General features: G+C 43.6%; 2 protein-coding genes across 2 annotated transcripts; both read left to right on the top strand.

The window, feature by feature from the left end:
• The first annotated feature begins 691 nt into the window (after positions 1-691).
• On the top strand, positions 692-16,196 carry LOC106586551 (mucin-4-like). The gene is made up of 2 exons (XM_014173985.2): positions 692-818; positions 15,229-16,196. Exons 1-2 carry the CDS (start codon positions 692-694, stop codon positions 16,194-16,196), a joined length of 1,095 nt encoding a protein of 364 aa, XP_014029460.2.
• A 3,729-nt stretch (positions 16,197-19,925) lies between these two features.
• c1ql2 (complement component 1, q subcomponent-like 2) lies at positions 19,926-21,887 on the top strand. Its single transcript, XM_014173996.2, has 2 exons — positions 19,926-20,895; positions 21,298-21,887. Exons 1-2 carry the CDS (start codon positions 20,287-20,289, stop codon positions 21,475-21,477), a joined length of 789 nt encoding a protein of 262 aa, XP_014029471.1. The 5' UTR covers positions 19,926-20,286; the 3' UTR covers positions 21,478-21,887.
• The last annotated feature ends 1,742 nt before the right edge of the window (positions 21,888-23,629 follow it).

Raw genomic sequence — 23,629 nt, 5'->3', positions numbered from 1 at the left:
GCAGTCAAGCAATGAATTTCAAGCACAGATTTAACAACAAAGACAAGGGAGGTTTTCCAATGCCTCGCAAATAAGGGCACCTATTGGTAGACATTGAATATCCTTTGAGCATGGTGAAGTAATTAATTATGCTTTGGATGGTGTAGGAATACATCCAGTCAGTCACTACAAATATACAGGGGTCTTTCCTAACTCAGTTACCAGAGAAGAAGGAAACTGCTCGGGGATTCCACCTTGAGGCCAATGGTGATTTAAACAGTTACAGGGTTTAATGGCTGTGATATGAGAAAACTGAAGATGGATCAACAACATTGTAGTTACTCCACAATACTAATCTAAATGACAGTGAAAAGAAGGAAGCCTGTACAGAATAAAACATATTCCTAAACAAGCATGCTGTTTGCAATAAGGCACTAAAGTAATACTGCAAAAAATGTGGCAAAGAAATTACCTTTTGTTTTGAATACGAAGAGTTATGTTTGGGACAAATCCAACACAACACATCACTGAGTACCACTTTTCATATTTTTAAGCATAGTGGTGGCTGCGTCATGTTATGGGTATGCTTCTCATCGGCAAGGACTAGGGAGTTTTTTGTTGTTGTTGATAAAAATAAACTAAATAGAGCTGCATGTAAGCACAGACAAAATCCTAGAGGAAAACCTGGTTCACTCTGGTGAAGAAGAATAAGATGTGGGAGGAGGCTCTGGAGTACTGTAAGGAGAACGATACTGACCTGGTCAGCCTGCTCTCTGAGACTAAGCTGGATCTGGCCTGTGAGGACAGCCAGGAGGCCCAGAAGGACTACTTGTATATGGGTTTGCGGTACCTGGCTGGCAGCTGGCAGTGGGTGAATGGACTCTGACATTGCTCGTCCTAATATGAATATATTTATTAATTCCATTATTTAAATTTTAGATTTGTGTGTATTGTTGTGTTTTGTTAGATATTACTGCACTGTTGGAGCTAGGAACATAAGCATTTCGCTACACCCGCAATAACATCTGCTAAATATGTGTATGCGACCAATACAATTTTATTTGGTTGAATGGTGACCCCCTGGAGTTCGAGGCCTGGTTCCAGGGACAGGCCCCAATGTTCAGCCTGGAACCTCCACTGTGGGGCCCTGTCATGGGAGGGAAGATGCTGGGAGAACAGAGACTGTGAGAAAAGGCTCAACTTCTTCTGCTACTGAGACAGAGATATTTTTTTTTAACTTTGATTTGTTTTTTAGTTATTTCTACTGTAGTCCCGAAGAAAGTAATGGCATTGCAGGTAATGGTAATAATATTACATGAGAGAGAGAGATGACGGTGAGTCTCTAGATCTGATTAAAGATGCACTTAGAAAATCATGCAAATGTAATTTCTGTTTATCTGTATATTGATATATTATCATATTATTTGTTCTGATGTCGTTGAAAAAATATGAGTAGACCTTTTACCATGGCGAATAATGATTGGTTGATTGTCATTAGCTATCTTTATAAACCATTATTAAATATTATTTTCTCAGTACATGTTTTGTGTAAGAGTGAAATATATTTTGAGTGCAAATGTATCTCTGTTTGAAATCGCTGTCAACCTAGCCCCTACCTGAAAGACACTTGTGGAGATCCAGTGGAAAGGGGTTGATTTAGGATTGGGTGAAATATTTAAAGAAATAGACTACACTGAGTGTACAAAACATTAGCAACACCTTTCTTATATTGCATCACTTTTGCCCTCAGAACAGCCACAATTAGTCAGGGCATCCACAGGGATGCTGGCCCATGTTGACACCAATGTTTCCCACAGTTGTGTCAAGTTGGCTGGATGTTCTTTGGGTGCCCTGACCATTCTTGATACACACAGGAAACATTTGAGTGTGAAAAACCCAGCAGCGTTGCAGTTCTTGACACACTCAAACCGGTGCGCCTGGCACCTACTACCACACCCTGTTCAAAGGCACTTAAATATTCTGTCGTGCCCATTCACCTTCTGAATGGCACATTTACACAATCCGTCGCAATTGTCTCAAGGCTTAAAAATCCTTTTTTAACCTGTCTCCTCCCCTTCATCTACACTGATTGGAGTGGATTTAACAAGTGACATTGATAAGGGATCATAGCTTTCATCTGGATTCACCTGGTCAATCGGTCATGGAAAGAGCAGGTGTTCTTAATGTTTTGAACACTCAGTGTATGTCTTCTCTATGCAATGTTCAAACACATCCCCAGACAGGTTTAACACATGTAGATGATCCAAATTACAAGGCTTTAAGACAATAGAGGTTGGTCATCCTTAGCAATAGGAGAGTAGAGTTAAAGGTGCAGTCAACTGTTATTCTCTGTTAGAAGTGCTGCACCTGACACACAGATCACCATAGCGTATTACCACATGTTCCTAATGCTTTGTACACTCACTGTGTATCTGTAAAATGGAGTAGTAGTGTCCCTCTGCTAAATGTCAAACACTTCTTTTAAAGACTCCACTGGCTGCAGTCTCTTTGTTACATAAAGCTGGTGTCTGTAGGACCCTGAGCGATGGGTCCATGAATGTCACAGCACAATGTCCACGGCTCCCCCTATAGGCAGTGTGTGTGTGTGTTTGTGTGTGATTCTGTGTGATTAACAGGAATATCACAGCAGAAACTCTGCTGTTACCTCTAAAGACAGCATGATGCAGTGATGAGAGGGGTGATAGAGAGAGCACCTGTTGAGTTACATAACTATGAATGACATAACCCGAAGTCTGAACATATCCACGCTGTTGCCTCAGTTGATTCAATAAGAAAGTGACATTTTCAAGTGGACTAAAAGGGAGCCATTCATTTCAATGCATAGAATAGTGCATACTTACTCAAGTGATGATCCCACTGTAAAATCCTACAGTAACATACTCTACATCCAAGGACTTGTTTTGAAACTAGGGTGTTGTCCCTTTCTGTGTTACCCCTGTGACTGGGTCATCATGGCTTGGACTGGGTTTTCTGACCTGAGGGTGCGATTATTACCCCACATGTATCTGAGTCAGGCTCTGCATCTCATTCTAGCCACAGCAGAAGCCTGAAACTGGGTCAGAATCATAATACAGGCTCCCGGGCCTACAATGGACCAAGCCATAATAATGTGACACACCTATACCCACTCTGTAAGTGGGTCAAACTGGATAGAACAACAATCATATGAAACAGACTGTCTATAATCAGATAACTCTACAATGACATGACTACATTTATGTTAATATAGGGCTCAGACTGGAGCAACCAAATCAGGAAACAGACCAATAACAGATCATTGGAGTCAGTCATCTGGCCACAACTTTGTTATTGCCAGACAACAGAGACATATCAGTTTTCCACAGCAGACAGCCAACCATGGGTCTTCAATCCAAAGGGCTTTATTGGCATGGGAAATATTGCCAAAGCAAGTGAAATAGATAATAAACAAATGTGAAATAAACAATAAAAAATTAACAGTAAACATTACAATCACACAAGTCTGTCTCTCTCTCTCTCTCTCTCTCTCTCTCTCTCTCTCTCTCTCTCTCTCTCTCTCTCTCTCTCTCTCTCTCTCTCTCTCTCTCTCTCTCTCTCTCTCTCTCTCTCTCTCTCTCTCTCTCTCTCTCTCTCTCTCTCTCTCTCTCTCTCTCTCTCTCTCTCTCTCTCTCTCTCTCTCTCTCTCTCTCTCTCTCACACAAACTCTCTCTCTCTCTCACACACACACAAACTCTCTCTCTCTCTCTCTCTCTCTCTCTCACACACACACAAACTGTCTCTCTCTTTCTCTCTTTTTCTCTCCCTCGCTCTCTCTCTTACACACAAACTCTCTTTTTCTCTCACTCTCTTTCAAAACTGTCTCCTTACCCATGTCTGTCTCTTTTTAGTCTGTCCTGTGTAGATAGAAATGTAGCTGCTCCCAGTATGATGTAGTGCTGACATGAGGAGAGGAGAGGAGACATGATTCAGGTGGGTTTTATTTACATTCCTTTCAATCGACCTTCCTCAGAGTTAGCTCCAAAGTTAACAACTACTACAGACAAATCTATGCTGGGTGGGAGACTGGAGCAGAGTAGAATAATGTTGTACCTCGCCTGAAGAGGACTGGAGTTCAACTCTGACAAGAGCTGACACAAAGAGAGCTCCAAACAATGACATGCTGATGCTGTAGAACAATGAGTAAACCCCACAGGCATGAAGAGAAGGAAAATACTGACCCAGAACAAAACAAATATGTACCAGGACAAACATAGGCTCCAAGCAATGAAAGGATACACAACATTGTCCTTCAAACTTTACGAAGGATATACCTGATACTCGAAGATGGTTTCGGGCAAAAGGAGATTAGACAGGGATGAACTACAGCTTTTATTTATTTTTCAAGGTAGAGAAGAACATACAGTGCATAAATAAATGTATAATAGTATTGTATCTGATATAAATAACTCCTCATCTCACATTGACCTTGAAAGCTCTTCTATCATGAAGGAACCAAAAAATGCTTTATGTTTGACGAAACTGAACTTCCCAACCGTCAAGCTCATGATCTTATCCTCCTATGTGAGGGGAGGAACAGGATGCAAATCCCTTTTTCTCAGGAAAAGTTCTGAAGCTATCAAGAGCCGAACCGAGAAGAGTGTTTGAGGAGGATTGATTTTAAATGTCTTTGCCTTTGTCTTGTTTTATGTGGCAGCCACAGCTCACAGACTGCTCATGGTTCTCCACTCCCCCCCCCCCCCCCTAGATTCATGCCCATTGGTTGAAAGAAAGGAAACTGATTATTGCATGAGTGATATTGAGCATTTGTTCCTAATGTTTTGTACACTCAGTGTAAGTACCTGCTATGCCGATGAGTGAGATAGGAAGCGATGTGAATTATATGAGTTTACTAGATGAATATAAAGTGACGAGCCATTCAGACCAGCCTTACTTATTGAGCTTTCGTAAACTACATTATATTGGTGTGTTGAAGTGGTGGTGTATAGTCAGTTCTTTGAACATGACTTGGAAATAAAATACATTCATTTCTCAGTCTCAGTCTCTTCAGCATAGTGACAGACACAGTTCACTTGCAGGCTAAATACTATGGAGCAGAGATGTTGGCTGGTAGCAGGTTCCATGTTAACCTTGGGCAGTGGCAGTTCCAAACATGCCTGCCTCTGGTGCCAAAACATGTCTGCCTCTGGTGCCAAAACATGTCTGCCTCTGGTGCCAAAACATGTCTGCCTCTGGTGCCAAAACATGTCTGCCTCTGGTGCCAAAACATGTCTGCCTCTGGTGCCAAAACATGTCTGCCTCTGGTGCCAAAACATGTCTGCCTCTGGTGATGATATACAGAGTGACATTACCAGACGGATGTGCGTGTTATGTATTTGAAAGTATTACATACATGCACATCCAGTGTTTTTAAGCAGGATATAAAAAGATATGTTCAATAAAAGGTTAATCGAAACAACGCTTCATCAGGTCTTCATCTGGTCTTACACTGGTCAACCTTCGAGATGTTCATGTACAGTATATTTCATTACATAAGAATTGTCTATGGAGAAAACACTTGAGTGCCTTTGAGGTAACTGTAATGGGCCCTCTGTTAGCTGCTGACTGTGCCATGCAGCATTAGGAAAGCATTTGGGGAGGGCCTGTGGCTTTCTGGGAAGGGTCACAGCTGAGCACACAGTTTGAGAACAGCAGAGCCCCATGGTCCTGTCTGTATGCAAGGCTGACCATGCATTTGTTTTATTAATATCTCTGATGTTTCACAAACAATTTAATTAAAATGGAAACGTTGTTTGTAAGATCCATTAATTATACAGAGCGTCTTGTAGATCACCATTGGGCTGGAGTTTTTTCCTTTTTATATAGTATTATAAAAGTTTTGTGCCTCTAAAACTGAACGGCCTTATGAACTATATTAGCAAATGCTACAATTGAATGATTGACCAGTACATCAAGCACACAGTCCATGTCTGCTTCCACCAATCACCCCTCAGGGCAGCTTCAAGAGAGCAGTGTGATAGGTGGAGACAGTTTGACTGGACTGTGTGGTGCTGCCAAAGCAGTGTGTGGTGATGTGTGTGTGACACACAGAGCTGGCATCTTGCTCTCTTGTGGCTAGGAGGTGTGTTGAATTCAAGGAGGTCACAAAGTGGCCTGGTGGTGTAATGCTGTAGTGTGGCCCTTGCCTGGAGTCCAGTGCTGCACTGTGCCACGTTGTGTGCTATAAGCAGCAAACTGACATTTACACAAGAGTGGAATGAGAGACTGTTTACATTTAGGTATTGGCCACTGATATTTTTACTGCTGAAAATATGTCATGGTACAGACGTGAATTGTTGTAAAGTCTAGAGCAATGCTGATTTCTGTTTACACTGCATGTGTGTATGTTTGCGTGACTTGTATTAGCTCCCCAAGCGAATGCCAAGGCTTTAGCTCTGTGAAATAACAATCTTGTGGCACAAAGACCGCACAGGTCCAAACCCAGTCAGTCACACAAGCTTTAATTTCACCTTCAACTGTCCTCTGCAGGGCCTATGTGCGTATATTTTCCTTGTTGGGTGTTTGTTACTCACCCAGCCTTCACATTGGTTCATCCCGCAGCGTCAATTCTGTTTACCAAAAGTGGCCCACTAGGCGGCGCACATTTCTCCAGAGGCTCAGACAAAAAAACACTTTGAGCTGTTTAACGCCATGTTGTGAGGTTGTCTTTCCCCAGAACCCCTAGCCCATTGGCACAAAACAGTGTTGACTGTCTCTCAATCTGACAGGAAGTCTGTTGTGGAGAGAGTTCATTTTGTCTGTTGTAAGAAATTGTAGAAATGACAAGAAGAAAGAGAAAGAAAGATCTACCCCCCACTATCAGACAGCATTGCTCTCTTTGTATCAGATTGGTAGTAAACCGTGGTGACTTAGTCATATGTTGCCGACCTCCTCGATTCGGTCTTATGTAGCAAAATTTAAAATTGAGTTTTTTATATTGGATAAAAGTAGAGACTCAGAGCTAGAAAATGGTATAGTATACACTGCAGTTGAGGAACAATGGGAAAGTCATTCTGCTTTGAAGGTTGATAAACTTGTAACCCCACTTTTGAGAAAATGGCCCTTGAATGTTTTGGTACACCTACAGTGGGGGAAAAAAGTATTTGATCCCCTGCTGATTTTGTACGTTTGCCCACTGATAAAGAAAGGATCAGTCTATAATTTTAATGGTTGGTTTATTTGAACAGTGAGAGACAGAATAACAACAAAAAAATCCAGAAAAACGCATGTCAAAAATGTTATAAATTGATTTGCATTTTAATGAGGGAAATAAGTATTTGACCCCCTCTCAATCAGAAAGATTTCTGTCTCCCAGGTGTCTTTTATACAGGTAACAAGGTATGTGAGTCAAATAAAAAATCGAATCAAATGTTATTTGTCACATGCGCCGAATACAACAGGAGTAGAATTTACTGTGAAATGCTTACTTAAGCCCTTAACCAACAATGCAGTTTTAAGAAAATATTTACTAAATAAACTCAAGTTAAAAAAAAACCGAACACAATAAAATAAGAATAACGAGGCTATATACAGGGGGTACCGGTACTGAGTCAGTGTGTGGGGGTACAGGTTAGAGGTAATCTGTACATGTAGGTAGGGATTAAGTGACTTTGCATAGATAATAAATAGCGAGTAGCAGCAGTGTAAAAACACAGGGGGGTGTCAATGCAAATAGTCCGGGTGGCCGTTTTATTAATTGTTCATCAGTCTTCTGGCTTGGGGACAGAAGCTGTTAATGAGCCTTTTCGACCTAGACTTGACACTCCAGAACCGCTTGTGGTGTGGTAGCAGAGAGAACAGTCCATGACTTGGGTGACTGGAGTCTTTGACAATTTTTGGGGCCTTACTCTGACACTGCCTAGTATATAGGTCCTGGATGGCAGGAAGCTTGGCCCCGGTGATGTACTGGGCCGTACGCACTACCCTCTATAGCGCTCGGATGCTGAGCGAGTGGAGCTGAGCTGGAGCAGAGCGAGTAGCGGAGCGTGCCCATTTTGACTTGAGCATGGAGCAAGATTCCCAAAGGCTGGAGCGTCGGCCTTCTCGCACACTCCAATTTCACTCCAGTAGCGCTCCATTAAGGCTCACTTCACGAGCTCAGGGCATGCCTGGCCCAGCATGCATTTAGTAGTCTACTTGTGTGCTGCTATAGCCCCTTGCTTAAGCTACTGTCAAATTATTTTTTATAAAGAAACTGATAAAACACGTGCTAAATCAAGGTGAATTACAAATATGAGGACCAAGAGAAAGATAGGGAGTGCAGTAATGTAGTGCCCACAACTAAATAATCATTGTGGAATCTGAAAAGACATGTATCCCAGAAGCATGACGGTGTACTTGCTACGTGCACATGCTAAAAGAAAGGAACAAGGTGGTTAGACAACTAAGTGTGTCATTGTAGCAAAGTATTTATAAACCAAAAATTAGATCTCTTAAACGTTACTTTTCGTTACTTTTTGTTCTATTATCTATACAATAGGCCATGATTGATTTTGGCCCAATAGGTCTGGCATATTCCCAAGTTCAAGGAGCTTTCATTTTGATTTGGTTATTTTGTCTAAAAACCGTTAGGACTACCTATATATATATATATATTATTTAAAAAAATCTGCATCTCTGCCCAGCCTGGCAAGAGTTCCAAAAGGGTGTTTAGCATCCCCAGTGGCTCTGCAAGTGAGGAGAGGGTATTCTTCGCTCTGGCCTGCTCTCCAGGCACCGTCGCATGAGCCTGAAACCACAAACTGGCCAAACTCGTGTGTTTCAAAAAATCAATTCTAAAAATGAATTCAAGGGCACTAATAATTATTTTTTTGTTTAATTTGTATTTAATTCTAAGTAAGTCACAGCCTACACTACCGTTCAAAAGTTTGGGGTCACTTAGAAATGTCCTTGTTTTTTAAAGAAAATATACTTTTTTGTCCATTAAAATAACATCAAATTGATCAGAAATACAGTGTAGATTTTGTTGATGTTGTAAATGACTATTGTAGCTGGAAATGTTTAATGGAATATCTACATAGGAGTACAGAGGCCCATTATCAGCAACCATCACTCCTGTGTTCCAATGGCACATTGTGTTAACTAATCCAAGTTTATCATTTTAAAAGGCTAACTGATCATTAGAAAACCCTTTTGCAATTATGTTAGCACAGCTGAAAACTGTTGTCCTGATTAAAGAAGCAATAAAACTGGCCTTCTTTAGACTAGTTGAGTATCTGGAGCATCAGCATTTGTCAAGCTCAAAACGACCAGAAACAAAGAACTTTCTTCTGATACTCGTCAGTCTATTCTTGTTTTGAGAAATGAAGGCTATTCCATGCGAGAAATTGCCAAGAAACTGAAGATCTTCTACAACGCTGTGTGAGGTTGAGGTAAAAAAGAAAGGAGAACCTGAAGATCTTCTACAACGCTGTGTGAGGTAGAGGTAAAAAAGAAAGGAGAAACTGAAGATCTTCTACAACGCTGTGTGAGGTAGAGGTAAAAAAGAAAGGAGAAACTGAAGATCTCCTACAACGCTGTGTGAGGTAGAGGTAAAAAAGAAAGGAGAACCTGAAGATCTTCTACAACGCTGTGTGAGGTAGAGGTAAAAAGAAAGGAGAAACTGAAGATCTCCTACAACGCTGTGTGAGGTAGAGGTAAAAAAGAAAGGAGAAACTGAAGATCTCCTACAACGCTGTGTGAGGTAGAGGTAAAAAAGAAAGGAGAAACTAAAGATCTTCTACAACGCTGTGTGAGGTAGAGGTAAAAAAGAAAGGAGAAACTGAAGATCTCCTACAACGCTGTGTGAGGTAGAGGTAAAAAAGAAAGGAGAACCTGAAGATCTCCTACAACGCTGTGTGAGGTAGAGGTAAAAAAGAAAGGAGAAACTGAAGATCTCCTACAACGCTGTGTGAGGTAGAGGTAAAAAAGACACACTCCTGTTGCTGGTCCCACATCCAATTAGCCTTGCTTCAGAACCACAGTACAGTGAGAAAAGCAGTTTGTGCCAACTATGATGTAGACTGAAACCTTTTGAATGTGCATGTTGTCTCAAACCAGTCCATCTAAGGCATTATTCATGAAAAGCCTGATGAGCCCCGTAATATTAGAATGTGCCAAACAATCTCAAACCCACAGGCACACACTTATGACTTTGTGTTACAGCACTGATAAAACTAGTGAAGAGCTCAGAGTTTGTTCAGAGACACTTTCTCCAAATCCAGGAGAAGGATGGTAATCACAAAGTATATTGATTTAATTACCGCTCCCAGGGGGTGTTGATCGGGGGGGGGGGGGGACACGATGCCTCCCCCCCACTTCCTGCTCCTTGCTGTGTTTGTGAGAAACTCATCAGTAAGGAACGAGGGGAATAAACACTGGTGCCTTGTTAGACGCTAGTTTAGCCTACTGAGACAGGGGTGTTCGAAGTTAAACCCCGAATCTAGGAGATAAGGATTAGCTGAGCCCAGAAACAGAAGGAAAGCTGGTGCTCTGCGCCAGATTACAGTGGAGAGTGCCAGCCAGCAGCAGGGTGGTGCCTCTTTGCAGCCCTCTCATGCATGGGCTTTCAGACTACAAATTGCATGTAGACCCACTTGTATTTAGTGGTATACTGTGCATTCGGAAAGTAATCAGACCACTTCACTTTTTCCACATTTTGTTATGTTACAACCTTATTCTGAAATGGATTAAATATTTTTTCCCCCTCATCAATCTACACATAATACCCCATAATTACAAAGCAAAAACAGGTTTTTAGAAATTTTTGGAAATGTATTAAAAATAAAAAATGGAAATACCACATTTACATAATAAGTATTCAGACCCTTACTCAGTACTTGGGGAGTTTCTCACATTCTTCTCTGCAGATCCTCTCAAGCTCTGTCAGGTTGGATGGGGAGTGTTGCTGCACAGCTATTTTCAGGTCTCTCCAAAGATGTTCGATCGGGTTCACGTCCGGGCTCTGGCTGGGCCACTCAAGGACATTCAGAGACTTGTCCTGAAGCGACTCCTCCGTTGTCTTGGCTGTGTGCTTAGGGTTGTTGTCCTGTTGGAAGGTGAACCTTCGCCCCAGTCTATGGTCCTGAGTGCTCTGGAGCAGGTTTTCATCAAGGATCTCTCTGTACTTTGCTCCGTTCATCTTTCCCTCGATCCTGACTAGTCTCCCAGTCCCTGTCATGTTCCTTTCACTGAGGAGTGGCTTCTGTCTGGCTACTCTACCATAAAGGCCTGATTGGTGGAGTGCTGCAGAGATGGTTGTCCTTCTGGAAGGTTCTCCCATCTCTACAGAGGAACTCTGGAGCTCTGTCAGAGTGACCATCGGGTTCGTGGTCACCTCACTAACCAAGGCCCTTCTCTCCCGATTGCTCAGTTTGGCCAGGTGGACAGCTCTAGGAAGAGACTCGGTGGTTCCAAACTTCTTCTGTTTAAGAATGATTGAGGCCACTGCGTTCTTGGGGACCTTCAATGCTGCCTCAACACAATCCTCTCAGAGCTCTACAGACAATTGCTTCAACCTCAAGGGTTGGTTTCTAAAAACCTGTTTTCGCTTTGTCATTATAGGGTATTGTGTGTAGACTGATGATGATTTAAAAAAAAATCTATTATAGAATAAGGCTGTGATGTAACAAAATGTGGAAATAGTCAAGGGGTCTGAATACGTTCCGAACGCAATGTACCTTGCGATTTCCAGTGTAATGGCAGTGTGATGTCCTGTTATGATGCAATGCTCTTATGATGAGTAACAAAGCCTGACATCTAAAGACTTCTGTAAACTCCCCAACCTGGGCTTTAGCTCAGCGGGTTATCACAGTCTTATGACAGTGTGGTACGTTTAGTAAGACTCACAAGAGACCCGAGTTGGACAAGTAAAATTAGTCTCAAAGTAACCCCAAAGTTGACTTCTTTGACCTCTGACCAGTGTTCACAGAAAGTACTCTGTGTCAAAATGAAATAGGACTATTGTCACGGCTGTCGTAGGAAGGAACGGACCAAAGTGCAGTGTGTGTATTGTTCCACATTTTTATTGAACTGTGAAACTATGCTATACATACAAAATAAACTGAATAACAAAACAACAAACCGTGACACAGAGGTGAAACATACACTAACTAACTCAAAGACAATCTCCCACAAACCCAGGTGGGAAAAACACCTACATAAGTATGATCTCCAATTAGAGACAACGATGACCAGCTGCCTCTAATTGGAGATCATCCCAAACAAAACCCAACATAGAAATACAAAACTAGAACATAACAACATAGAAAAACTAAATTAGAAAACCCCCTTGTCACGCCCTGACCTACCTCTACCATAGAAAATAACAGCTTTCTATGGTCAGGACGTGACAGTAGCGCCCCCCCAAAGGTGTGAACTCCGAACGCACCTAAACAACAAAAAGAAAGGGAGGGTTAGGGAGGGTGACAAATGTCTATGGCGGCTCTGGTGCAGTACGCAGAACCTTCTCATCCCGCGGCTCCTCCAGTAGAGGAGGCAGCTCCGGTTCGGGGCGTAACTCTCACTCCGCCCGCTGATCCCTCTGCTTTTGTGCCACCGGACCGTGGATCGTCAGAGGAGGAACCGGACTGTAGATTGTCGCCAGAGGCTCTGTACTGCAGACCGCCGCTGGAGGTTCCGGACTGCATACCGCCGCTGGAGAATCCGGACTGCGGACCGCCACTTGAGGTTCCGGACGGCCGTCCGCCGCTGGAGGTTCCGGACTGCGAACCGTCCCTGGAGGTTCCGGACTGCGGGTCATCGCTGGAGGTTCCGGACTGCGGGCCGTTGCTGGAGGTTCCGGACTGCGGGCCGTCTCAGGAGGTTCCGGACTGTAAAACTGTTGCCAGAGGTTCCGGACTGTAAAACTGTCGCCGGAGGTTCCGGACTGTAAAACTGTCGCCGGAAGCTCTGGACTGGGAACTGTCGCCGGAAGCTCTGGACTGGGAACTGTCACCGGAAGCTCTGGACTGGGAACTGTCGCCGGAAGCTCTGGACTGGGAATGCGCACTGGAGGCCTGATGCGTGGGGCTGGCACAGGTGGCGCCAGACTGGTAACACGCACCTCAGGGCAAGTGCGAGGAGCAGGCACAGGGCGTACCGGGCTGGATAGACTCAATGGAGGCCGGGTACGTGGGGCAGGCACAGGATATACTGGGCCGTGGAGCCGCACTGGAGGTCTCGAGTGTAGAGCTGGCACAACCCGTCCTGGCTGGATGCTCAACTTAGCTCAACAAATGCGGGGTGCGGGCACAGATCGCACCGGGCTGTGAATGCGCACTGGCGACACAGTGCGCATCACCGCGTAACACGGTGCTTGCTTTGTCACTCGCTCCCCATGGTAAGCATGGGGAGTTGGCTCAGGTCTCCAACCAGACTCTGCCAATCTCCCCGTGTGCCCCCCCCCACATTCGCACTTGCCTCGTGGTTGGTATAGTGCCTCGTAATATCGCCGCTCCACTTTCGCTGCCTCAATCTCCTCTTTAGGACGGCGATACTCCCCAGCCTGCCTCCAGGGTCCTTTCCCGTCCAATATCTCTTCCCAAGTCCACTGGTCCATTCCACGCTGCTTGGTCCTTTGGTGGTGGGAGATTCTGTCACGGCTGTCGTAGGAAGGGGCGGACCAAAGTGCAGTGTGTGTATCGTTCCACATTTTTATTGAACTGTGAAACTATGCAATACATACAAAATAAGCTGAAAAACAAAACAACAAACCGTGACGCAGAGGTGAAACATACACTAACTCAAAGACAATCTCCCACAAACCCAGGTGGGAAAAACACCTACATAAGTATGATCTCCAATTAGAGACAACGATGACCAGCTGCCTCTAATTGGAGATCATCCCAAACAAAACCCAACATAGAAATACAAAACTAGAACATAACAACATAGAAAAACTAAACTAGAAAACCCCCCTGTCACGCCCTGACCTACTCTACCATAGAAAATAACAGCTTTCTATGGTCAGGACGTGACACCTATCTTAGCTATTTTATGCATAATCTAGGACTAAATGCTCAACATTACATGCAACATCAACACAGTGCACTGCATTGCTTCAGCCTTGGCTTTATGGTAAAGATTAGGCCACTGTGCGCGTGAAGACACAATTTGTCATTGTGGATTCCAGGTATACACTGTAAAGAGGCTGCCGTGAATTTGACAGTAACTTACAGGCAGCTCATTGGCAAGTTAAATTCTGTCTTTCATAATACAGTACACCTACTGTAATATAAATATGATATCAAAGCAAGTAATGTGTAATGACACTGTACAATACTGTACAATTGACTGTATTATACTGGAAAAAGTAAATTCTGCCGTAATATGAATGAATGAATGAATGAATGAATGAATGAAATTCATTGAGGGGAGGCTGGGTTTGTATTTCACAATATTTTTCTATAATTGCAAGGGATTGGTGCAAGCAAGTTGGCTGCTTGGTAGTTTTACACATTACAGCATACAGTATGAATTCATATTTGGTGTTTTATATCACTTGCACTTCTAGAAGCCTTAATAATAAAGACGTTCAAACTGGCAGCGACTACATGGCAAAACAGACCAAAAGGACATGGAAAAATGCTCAACCTTTTAAGGTTTAAGACTTGCTTTCACTCCAATCTGTCCCCAACCTATACATTTTAAATTGAAAGGGCACTATAACCACATGCAGGTTAGCGTTTTTCATCATTAATCTTGTTCTGGAGGCAGCTCTGCAGAGTGGTCACTAGCTAGCACAGCCACAGAGTCATAAAATCAGATTTTAAACCTAACTCTAACCTTAACCACACTGCTAACCCTAATGCCTAACCCTAATCTTAAACTATGACCAAACACTCCTTTTAGTTTTCACGAACTGTTACAAAAATTTTGACTTTGCAACTGGTCTATTGGGAAATTGCTCAGTTCTGCCTATAGGACAAGACTCATGACAATACATGTCAACCTGCTAACCACATAGGAGTTAAATTGGTACAGCATTCGCACTCATGGGTGCAACAAATATAGCCTCTTACAAAGCATACCTCAAAATATGTTAATGAGACAGAAACAACAATACTAGCGGTCAAAAGGTTTTTGGCATTCCAAAGATACTGTACAGTACTGTATTGTGTGGGGTGGAATTACAATACCATTGGAAATAAGGCAATTATTCACCGACCACAACATTTTCCCACAATGCACCATCATTTTCAGTATGATGCAGTTAATAATCTACCACACACCCAGAGCTGACTACCACGCACACAGAGCTGACTACCACGCACCCAGAGCTGATTACCACACACCCAGAGCTGATTACCACACACCCAGAGCTGACTACCACACACACAGAGCTGACTACCACGCACCCAGAGCTGATTACCACACACCCAGAGCTGATTACCACACACCCAGAGCTGACTACCACACACCCAGAGCTGATTACCACACACCCAGAGCTGACTACCACGCACCCAGAGCTGATTACCGCGCACCCAGAGCTGATTACCACACACCCAGAGCTGACTACCACGCACCCAGAGCTGATTACCACGCACCCAGAGCTGATTACCACACACCCAGAGCTGACTACCACACACCCAGAGCTGATTACCACGCACCCAGAGCTGAGTACCACGCACCCAGAGCTGATTACCACGCACCCAGAGCTGATTACCACGCACCCAGAGCTGATTACCACGCACCCAGAGCTGATTACCACGCACCCAGAGCTGACTACCACGCACCCAGAGCTGACTACCACGCACCCAGAGCTGATTACCACGTACCCAGAGCTGACTACCACGCACCCAGAGCTGATTACCACGCACCCAGAGCTGACTACCACGCACCCAGAGCTGACTACCACGCACCCAGAGCTGACTACCACGCACCCAGAGCTGACTACCACGCACCCAGAGCTGATTACCACGCACCCAGAGCTGACTACCACGTACCCAGAGCTGATTACCACGCACCCAGAGCTGACTACCACGCACCCAGAGCTGATTACCACGCACCCAGAGCTGAGTACCACGCACCCAGAGCTGATTACCACGCACCCAGAGCTGATTACCACGCACCCAGAGCTGACTACCACACACCCAGAGCTGAAACAGGAAAAAGTCTCTGCACACTTCCAGTCAGATGCAAATGTATTTTGGTCAGTCGACATTCATCAGAGCATGTCTTCACATGCCAGTATTGTGCAGTAAAACGTTACAAATTATTTAATTTTTTGTTGTTGTTGATGTTACCCAAAATTACAGTTTAAATTAGTTTTCCGTTACAGTGTATGGCTTTTGGTATTATCACAGATGTAGATTATTTTCTCCAATATTCTTTGGTTCTTCTTTGGAATGGATCTCTTCCTCACCTTGATGTCTTGAATATAAAGGGACAATTGGGAATTTTTAACTAAATAATGCCATTTCCCAGGACACATTTATAACAAAAACGTGCACTTACAGTGCCTTCAGAAAGTATTCACAGCCCTTGACTTTTTCCAGATTTTGCTGTGTTACAGCCTGAATTTAAAATAATGTCAAAGTGGAATTATGTTTTCAAGCCTAAATAAGTTCAGGAGTAAAAATGTGCTTAAAAACTCAAATAATAAGTTGCAAATAGTAAGTCTGTGTGCAATAATAGGTTTTAACATGATTTTTAAATGACTACCCCATCTCTGTACCCCACACATAAAATCATCTGTAAGGTGTCACGCCTGCTCCCGCCCCTGCTCCCCCTCTCTGGTGCTCGAGGGTGCCATCATTACGCACACCTGTCACCATCGTTACATGCATCAGCGCTTCATTGGACTCACCTGGACTCCATCACTTATTGATTGCCTCCCCTATATCTGTCTATTCCTCCATTTCAGCCCCGTGTCAGCATTCATGTCGTTTTGTTCCCCCTGTCCAGATGCTGTCCTTGTTTTGTTTCATGTTGGTTATTTATTAAATATTCACTCCCTGTACTTGCTTCAAGTCTCCCAGCGTCTGTCCTCACATAAGGTCCCTCAGTCGAACAGTGAATTTCAAGCACAGATTAAACCACAAAGACCAGGGAGGTTTTCAAATGGTTCGCAAAGAAAAGCAACAATTGGTAGATGGGTGAAAATAAAATAAAGCTGACATTGAATATCCCTTTGAGCATGGTGCAGTTATCTATTACGCTTTGTATTGTGTATCAATACACCCAGTCACTACAAAGATACATGCGCCCTTCCTAACTCAGTTGCCGGAGAGGAAGGAAACCGAGTTTAATAGGAGATAACTGAGGATGGTTCAACATTGTAGTTACTTTACAATACTCACATAAATGACAGAGTGAAAAGAAGGAAGCCTGTTCAGAATAAAAAATATTCAAAATCATGCATCCTGTTTGCAATAAGGCTCTAAAGTAAAACTACAAAAAAATATGGCAAAGAAATGTACTTTATGTCCTGAATAAAAAGCGTTATGTTTGCGGCAAATCCAGCACAACACATCACTGATTACCACTCTTCATATTTTCAAGCATGGTGGTGGCTGCATCATGTTATACGTATGCTTGTCATCGGAAAGGACAAGGGAGTTTTATAGGACAAAAATAAACGAAATAGAGCTTAGCACAGGCAAAACCCTAGAGGAACTTGGTTCAGTCTACTTTCCAACAGACACTGGGAGACAAATTCTTGACATGAAAATGGCTGTCTAGCAATGATCAACAACCAACTTGACAGAAGGTTAAGAACTCTTTTAAGAATAATGAGAAAATATTGTACAATCCAGGTGTGAAAGCTCTTAGAGACTTACCCATAAAGACTCACAGCTGTAACTGCTGCCAAATGTGATTCTAACATGTACAGTGAGGGAAAAAAGTATTTGATCCCCTGCTGATTTTGTACGTTTGCCCACTGACAAAGAAATTATCAGTCTATCATTTTAACGGTAGGTTTATTTGAACAGTGAGAGACAGAATAACAACAACAAAAAAATCCAGAAAAACGCATGTCAAAAATGTTATAAAATGATTTGCATTTTAATGAGGGAAATAAGTATTTGATCCCTCTGCAAAACATGACTTAGTACTTGGTGGCAAAACCCTTGTTGGCAATCACAGAGGTCAGACGTTTCTTGTAGTTGACCACCAGGTTTGCACACATCTCAGGAGGGATTTTGTCCCACTCCTCTTTGCAGATCTTCTCCAAGTCATTAAGGTTTCGAGACTGACATTTGGCAACTCGAACCTTCAGCTCCCTCCACAGATTTTCTATGGGATTAAGGTCTGGAGACTGGCTAGACCACTCCAGGACCTTAATGTGCTTCTTCTTGAGCCACTCCTTTGTTGCCTTGGCCGTGTGTTTTGGGTCATTGTCATGCTGGAATACCCATCCACGGCCCATTTTCAATGCCCTGGCTGAGGGAAGGAGGTTCTCACCCAAGATTTGACGGTACATGGCCCTGTCCATCGTCCCTTTGATGCGATGAAGTTGTCCTGTCCCCCTAGCAGAAAAACACCCCCAAAGCATAATGTTTCCACCTCCATGTTTGACGGTGGGGATGGTGTTCTTGGGGTCATAGGCAGCATTCCTCCTCCTCCAAACACGGCGAGTTGAGTTGATTCCAAAGAGCTACATTTTGGTCTCATCTGACCACAACACTTTCACCCAGTTGTCCTCTGAATCATTCAGATGTTCATTGGCAAACTTCAGACGGGCATGTATATGTGCTTTCTTGAGCAGGGGAACCTTGTGGGCGCTGCAGGATTTCAGTCCTTCACAGCGTAGTGTGTTACTAATTGTTTTATTGGTGACTATGGTCCCAGCTGCCTTGAGATCATTGACAAGATCCTCCCGTGTAGTTCTGGGCTGATTCCTCACCGTTCTCATGATCATTGCAACTCCACTAGGTGAGATCTTGCATGGAGCCCCAGGCCGAGGGAGATTGACAGTTCTTTTGTGTTTCTTCCATTTGCGAATAATCCCACCAACTGTTGTCACCTTCTCACCAAGCTGCTTGGCGATGGTCTTGTAGCCCATTGCAGCCTTGAGTAGGCCTACAATCTTGTCCCTGACATCCTTGGAGAGCTCTTTGGTCTTGGCCATGGTGGAGAGTTTGGAATCTGATTGATTGATTGATTGCTTCTGTGGACAGGTGTCTTTTATACAGGTAACAAACTGAGATTAGGAGCACTCCCTTTAAGAGTGTGCTCCTAATCGCAGCTCGTTACCTGTATAAAAGAAATCTTTCTGATTGAGAGGGGGTCAAATACTTATTTCCCTCATTAAAATGCAAATCAATATATAACATTTTTGACATCCGTTTTTCTGGATTTTTTTGTTATTCTTTCTCTCACTGTTCAAATAAACCTACCATTAAAATGAGAGACTGATCATTTCTTTGTCAATGGGCAAACATACAAAATCAGCAGGGGATCAAATACTTTCCCCCCTCACTGTAGATATATTAGTGTTTCATTTTCCATTCTTTTTTTAAATGTTAAAAGGTTTCTTCCACTTTGTCAGAGTATTTTGTGTAGATTATTGACAAAAAAAAGTAAAATTAAATACATTTTAATCCCACTTTGTAACACAACAACATGTGGAAAAAGTAAAGAGTTGTGAATACTTTCTGAAAGCACTGTAGATGTGCCTTCTCTCAAATAAGCAGAAATAAACGGGAGAGAATTCACTGTCAACATTTCAATAATGGGGTTTAAGTGTTAGTGAGGCTCTTAAAACAATTCCAAATGTCATCTTAGAACACCCCTATCCCTCCCCCATTAGACGTTTAAGAATTACAGACGCTCTCTGATCTAATATTCTCCTGGTAGGTGCAGAGGATGTATAATTCAATAATTCATACATAAAGATGGCATGATTATTGTTGCAGTCTTAATCTAAATGGCAACAAGCTTTGCCCTCAACTTCTGTTACGTCAGCGCCGCTCTACTCCCCTCTGTTGCTGCAGACGGGCAGAAATCGCTCGAAGCTTTTTCTATTCAACTCCGAAATCCAGCGAGTGTCCAGCCATGCCAAAACGAATACTTCCCCTGTCAACTCTGTGAAGCGTAGTGATACTGGCACAGCGTTAAGCGCCCCAAGGTGAACTAAGCTTAAGGTTACAACACATTTGTTGTTTTCATATTTTTTTTATATTCCTTGAATAGAGTGATTCGTTTTTGGAGCACTTGCTTTTTCTGCATTGAATTTTAGCGCAATCACAACCTTTCACCATTACTTCCCAAAGCAAAACAGACTTTTTAGCGCTTGCTTCTCGGACTCTCCAGAGGAAGCGTGTTGTTGCTGCTGTGGTTGGCATCGTCATGGTGTTAGCGCTTATCATAGCGATACCGCTGCTGGTCCAAGCATCCAAGACGGACGCACACTACGAGATGATGGGCACCTGTAGGATGATATGTGATCCATACAACCCCAAACCCAGCGCCAATGCTCTGGAAGTCATGCAGGACCTGAGCGCCATCCCGTCCCCGGCGTTCTCGCATGGGACTAAAGGCGATCCGGGTCGGCCGGGGAAACCAGGACCGAGAGGTCCGCCAGGCGAACCGGGTCCACCCGGTCCAAGAGGACCGCCGGGGGACAGGGGGAACTCGGGGAAACCGGGCTATCCCGGCCTTACCACGGGGGAGACGGCTAAAGGGACCGTGAGTAGCGCTAGGACCGAGAATGGCGAGGACCGATACTCCGCAATTGGTGGCACAAAAATCGCATTTTACGTGGGTCTGAAAAACCCCCACGAGGGATACGAGGTCCTAAGGTTCGACGACGTGGTGACAAACCTGGGGAACCATTACGACCCGTCTACCGGCAAGTTCACGTGTGAAGTGTCCGGGATCTACTACTTTACATACCATGTGTTAATGCGTGGAGGCGACGGGACCAGCATGTGGGCAGATTTGTGCAAAAACGGACAGGTAGGCTATACCTTATATTACGCAATTATATTTCCTCTTATGAAAAGTCAACATGACATGCTATACACTTCTGTAATTGAAGGAGAGCGGCCGCATTCACTGTGCATTGATCCAGATTGATATTGGAGAGTTATTACGCGCAGAAAGCGCTTGTTTCTCCCAAACGGCATCTGCTCCGTGCAGTTAATCTCACCCAGTGAGTTCTGTCAGTGAATGAATAGGCTTGGGCCACTTCATTTACCAGCAAGGACAATAGAATCGCTTGGTGGTTTTTACAAGACCTCAAAGTGGAGAATCTATAATGTTTCAGCATTGGGTCAAGGGTGGACACGAGTCAGTCAATAGCCTATTAATTCATGTTGCAAAGTCCTTCAATACTCTAACAATGTATCTTATCCGCAGGTACGCGCCAGTGCGATAGCCCAAGACGCAGACCAGAACTATGACTACGCCAGCAACAGTGTAGTGCTTCATCTAGACTCCGGGGACGAGATCTATATCAAGCTGGACGGTGGCAAGGCGCATGGGGGAAACAACAACAAGTACAGCACGTTTTCCGGTTTCATTTTGTATCCGGACTAAACCTAGACATGCAGGGATGTGAACTCTACTATCATTATTAGACTCTATCATACCTAGAGCAAGTTGCCCGTTGTCCGGGCGCCCCTGTAAGCGGTTGTGCGTCATTTGTTTGTATATTTGTGGGGTTTGGGGAGCCAAGACATGCCATCCGCCCGTATACAGAAGACATTTCCGTGTGATGTGGTATATTTTGCTTGAAAATCTGTCTGTTTCCACTCAAGATATATAGCCTATTAAGATATATATGTATCAAAAATAAGCAACAAAGATGAAAGTAAGGAGTCAGACGTCATATTTATTGTTCCGCCAAGGTCCGTATGTTACAAAAATGTTTTATGTCTTATAGTAGCTTATTCCAGTACACTACGTCCATTGAAAATACGTATTTCAATAAATTATGTTTTCTATTATGTCAGTTTATTTGTGGAATTTGTTGTCATGTTTAAGGTCACGTTCATTCTTCAAATAGATTGTAGATTATAGATATAATTTAACCAATCATTAACCACCTTCCCAATAGATGTATCTTAGAATGTGTGGCCTAACACATGTTTTTAATGGACTGTTAGCTAAGAATGCCATTGCGCTGCGTTTTTGTCTGACTGTCTGGAGCTGTCCTCCACTCCACATTAGAACTACAAATAGGCTGTCCCTGGGCGGGGGAATCTGTATTCTTGTCTCACGCCTCCAGTCTCCATCCAGGGGTGTCACTGCCGGTGTCACTGTCGGTGTTTGTGGTGGGGACGGTTGGAGATGGATGTCCTACCGGGCACAGACTAAGGCCTGCATGGCTTAATTTACCTCGACACTGATCTATTCACGCCCAATTAATATTGGAGGGACGTGGGTCTTTGCACCTCATGTTCTACGAAGATGTCTGGGACAACAGCTTAGAAATCATACTCCATTATGGTACCCGTCCATATACTGAACAGATAGCACAACAGACCTGATGGCTTATGATACTTCGCCTGCATGCTAATCCTGTATTAAGATCTTTAAAGCATGCCCCCTCACAACCACTGGGTAAACATGTGTTATTCATCAAGCACATGTTTTTATTTTCTGCTTGCACTTGGCTTTTAATGCCGTTATTGTTTGCACAAATACTTTTGAATATGTTTGAGTGTTTTTTCAAAGGTTGGCATTTATTGCCATGAATCTTGCCCTGGAGGCAGCTCTGCAGGATGGTCAAAAGGTGGCACAGCCACAAAGTCATAACATTTCATTTTAAATCTAACCTTAACCTTAATCAGACTCCTAACCCTAATGCCTGAACCCAATGCCTAACCCTAACCTTAAATTAAGACCAAAAAAGCACAATTTGGTTTTCATGAATTTTTACGAAAAAGCCATATTTGACTTCGCAGCTGTATCATCTAGCAGAAATCGCTCAGTTCTGCCTCCAGGGCAAGATTCATGGGAATAAACGTCAGCCTGCATGTTTTTCACGCGTCTTGGTAGAAGGCTGATTAGCTGATTAAGATCCACAGGTTAACAATGGTTCATGTTAACATTTAGTTAATGATGCCATTCTTCTTCCTCGAAATAATGCGCAAGCATCTAAATAGCCTTTTATACGGATTTCCGAAGTCAAGCAGTTGGTTGCATTTGCTAAAGTTGCTGCGCTGCAGAGGGCTTAAGCACCGTGGACAGCAACCGCCGCCGGACAAGTGATTTCAGCACCATGGACAGCGCAGGTTAGGTAAAGACAGACTGTGAATCCCAAACCACCCTCTCGCCCCCACCAACTCGGCCGGAGGGTCCTCCTTTGTCACTGTTGCTGATGAAACTCCGAGGGTGACTTCCAGAGAGTGGCAATGGGATCAATAAACCCATCAACTTCTGGACACACTCGCCGGGGCAGCAGGTACCCTGGCGGGTAGGAGCGTTGGGCTAGTAACCGAAAGGTTGCTGGATCGAGTCTCCGAGTTGACAAGGTAAAAATATGTTGTTCTACCCCTGAGAAAGACAGTTAACCAGCTATTCCCCGGGCGCCGAAGACGTGGATGTGGATTAAGGCAGCCCTCCACATCTCTCTGATTCAGAGGGGTTGGGTTAAATGCGGAAGACACATTTTAATTGTACAACTGACTAGGTTTTGACTTGAATGATACAATTCATGTTCCACTTTTAAATAATAAAAGGAGCA

Source organism: Salmo salar, chromosome ssa25 (genome assembly GCF_905237065.1).
Source record: "Salmo salar chromosome ssa25, Ssal_v3.1, whole genome shotgun sequence".
NCBI classification, from domain to species: domain Eukaryota; kingdom Metazoa; phylum Chordata; class Actinopteri; order Salmoniformes; family Salmonidae; genus Salmo; species Salmo salar.
This window is presented reverse-complemented; position numbering and strand designations above follow the sequence as displayed.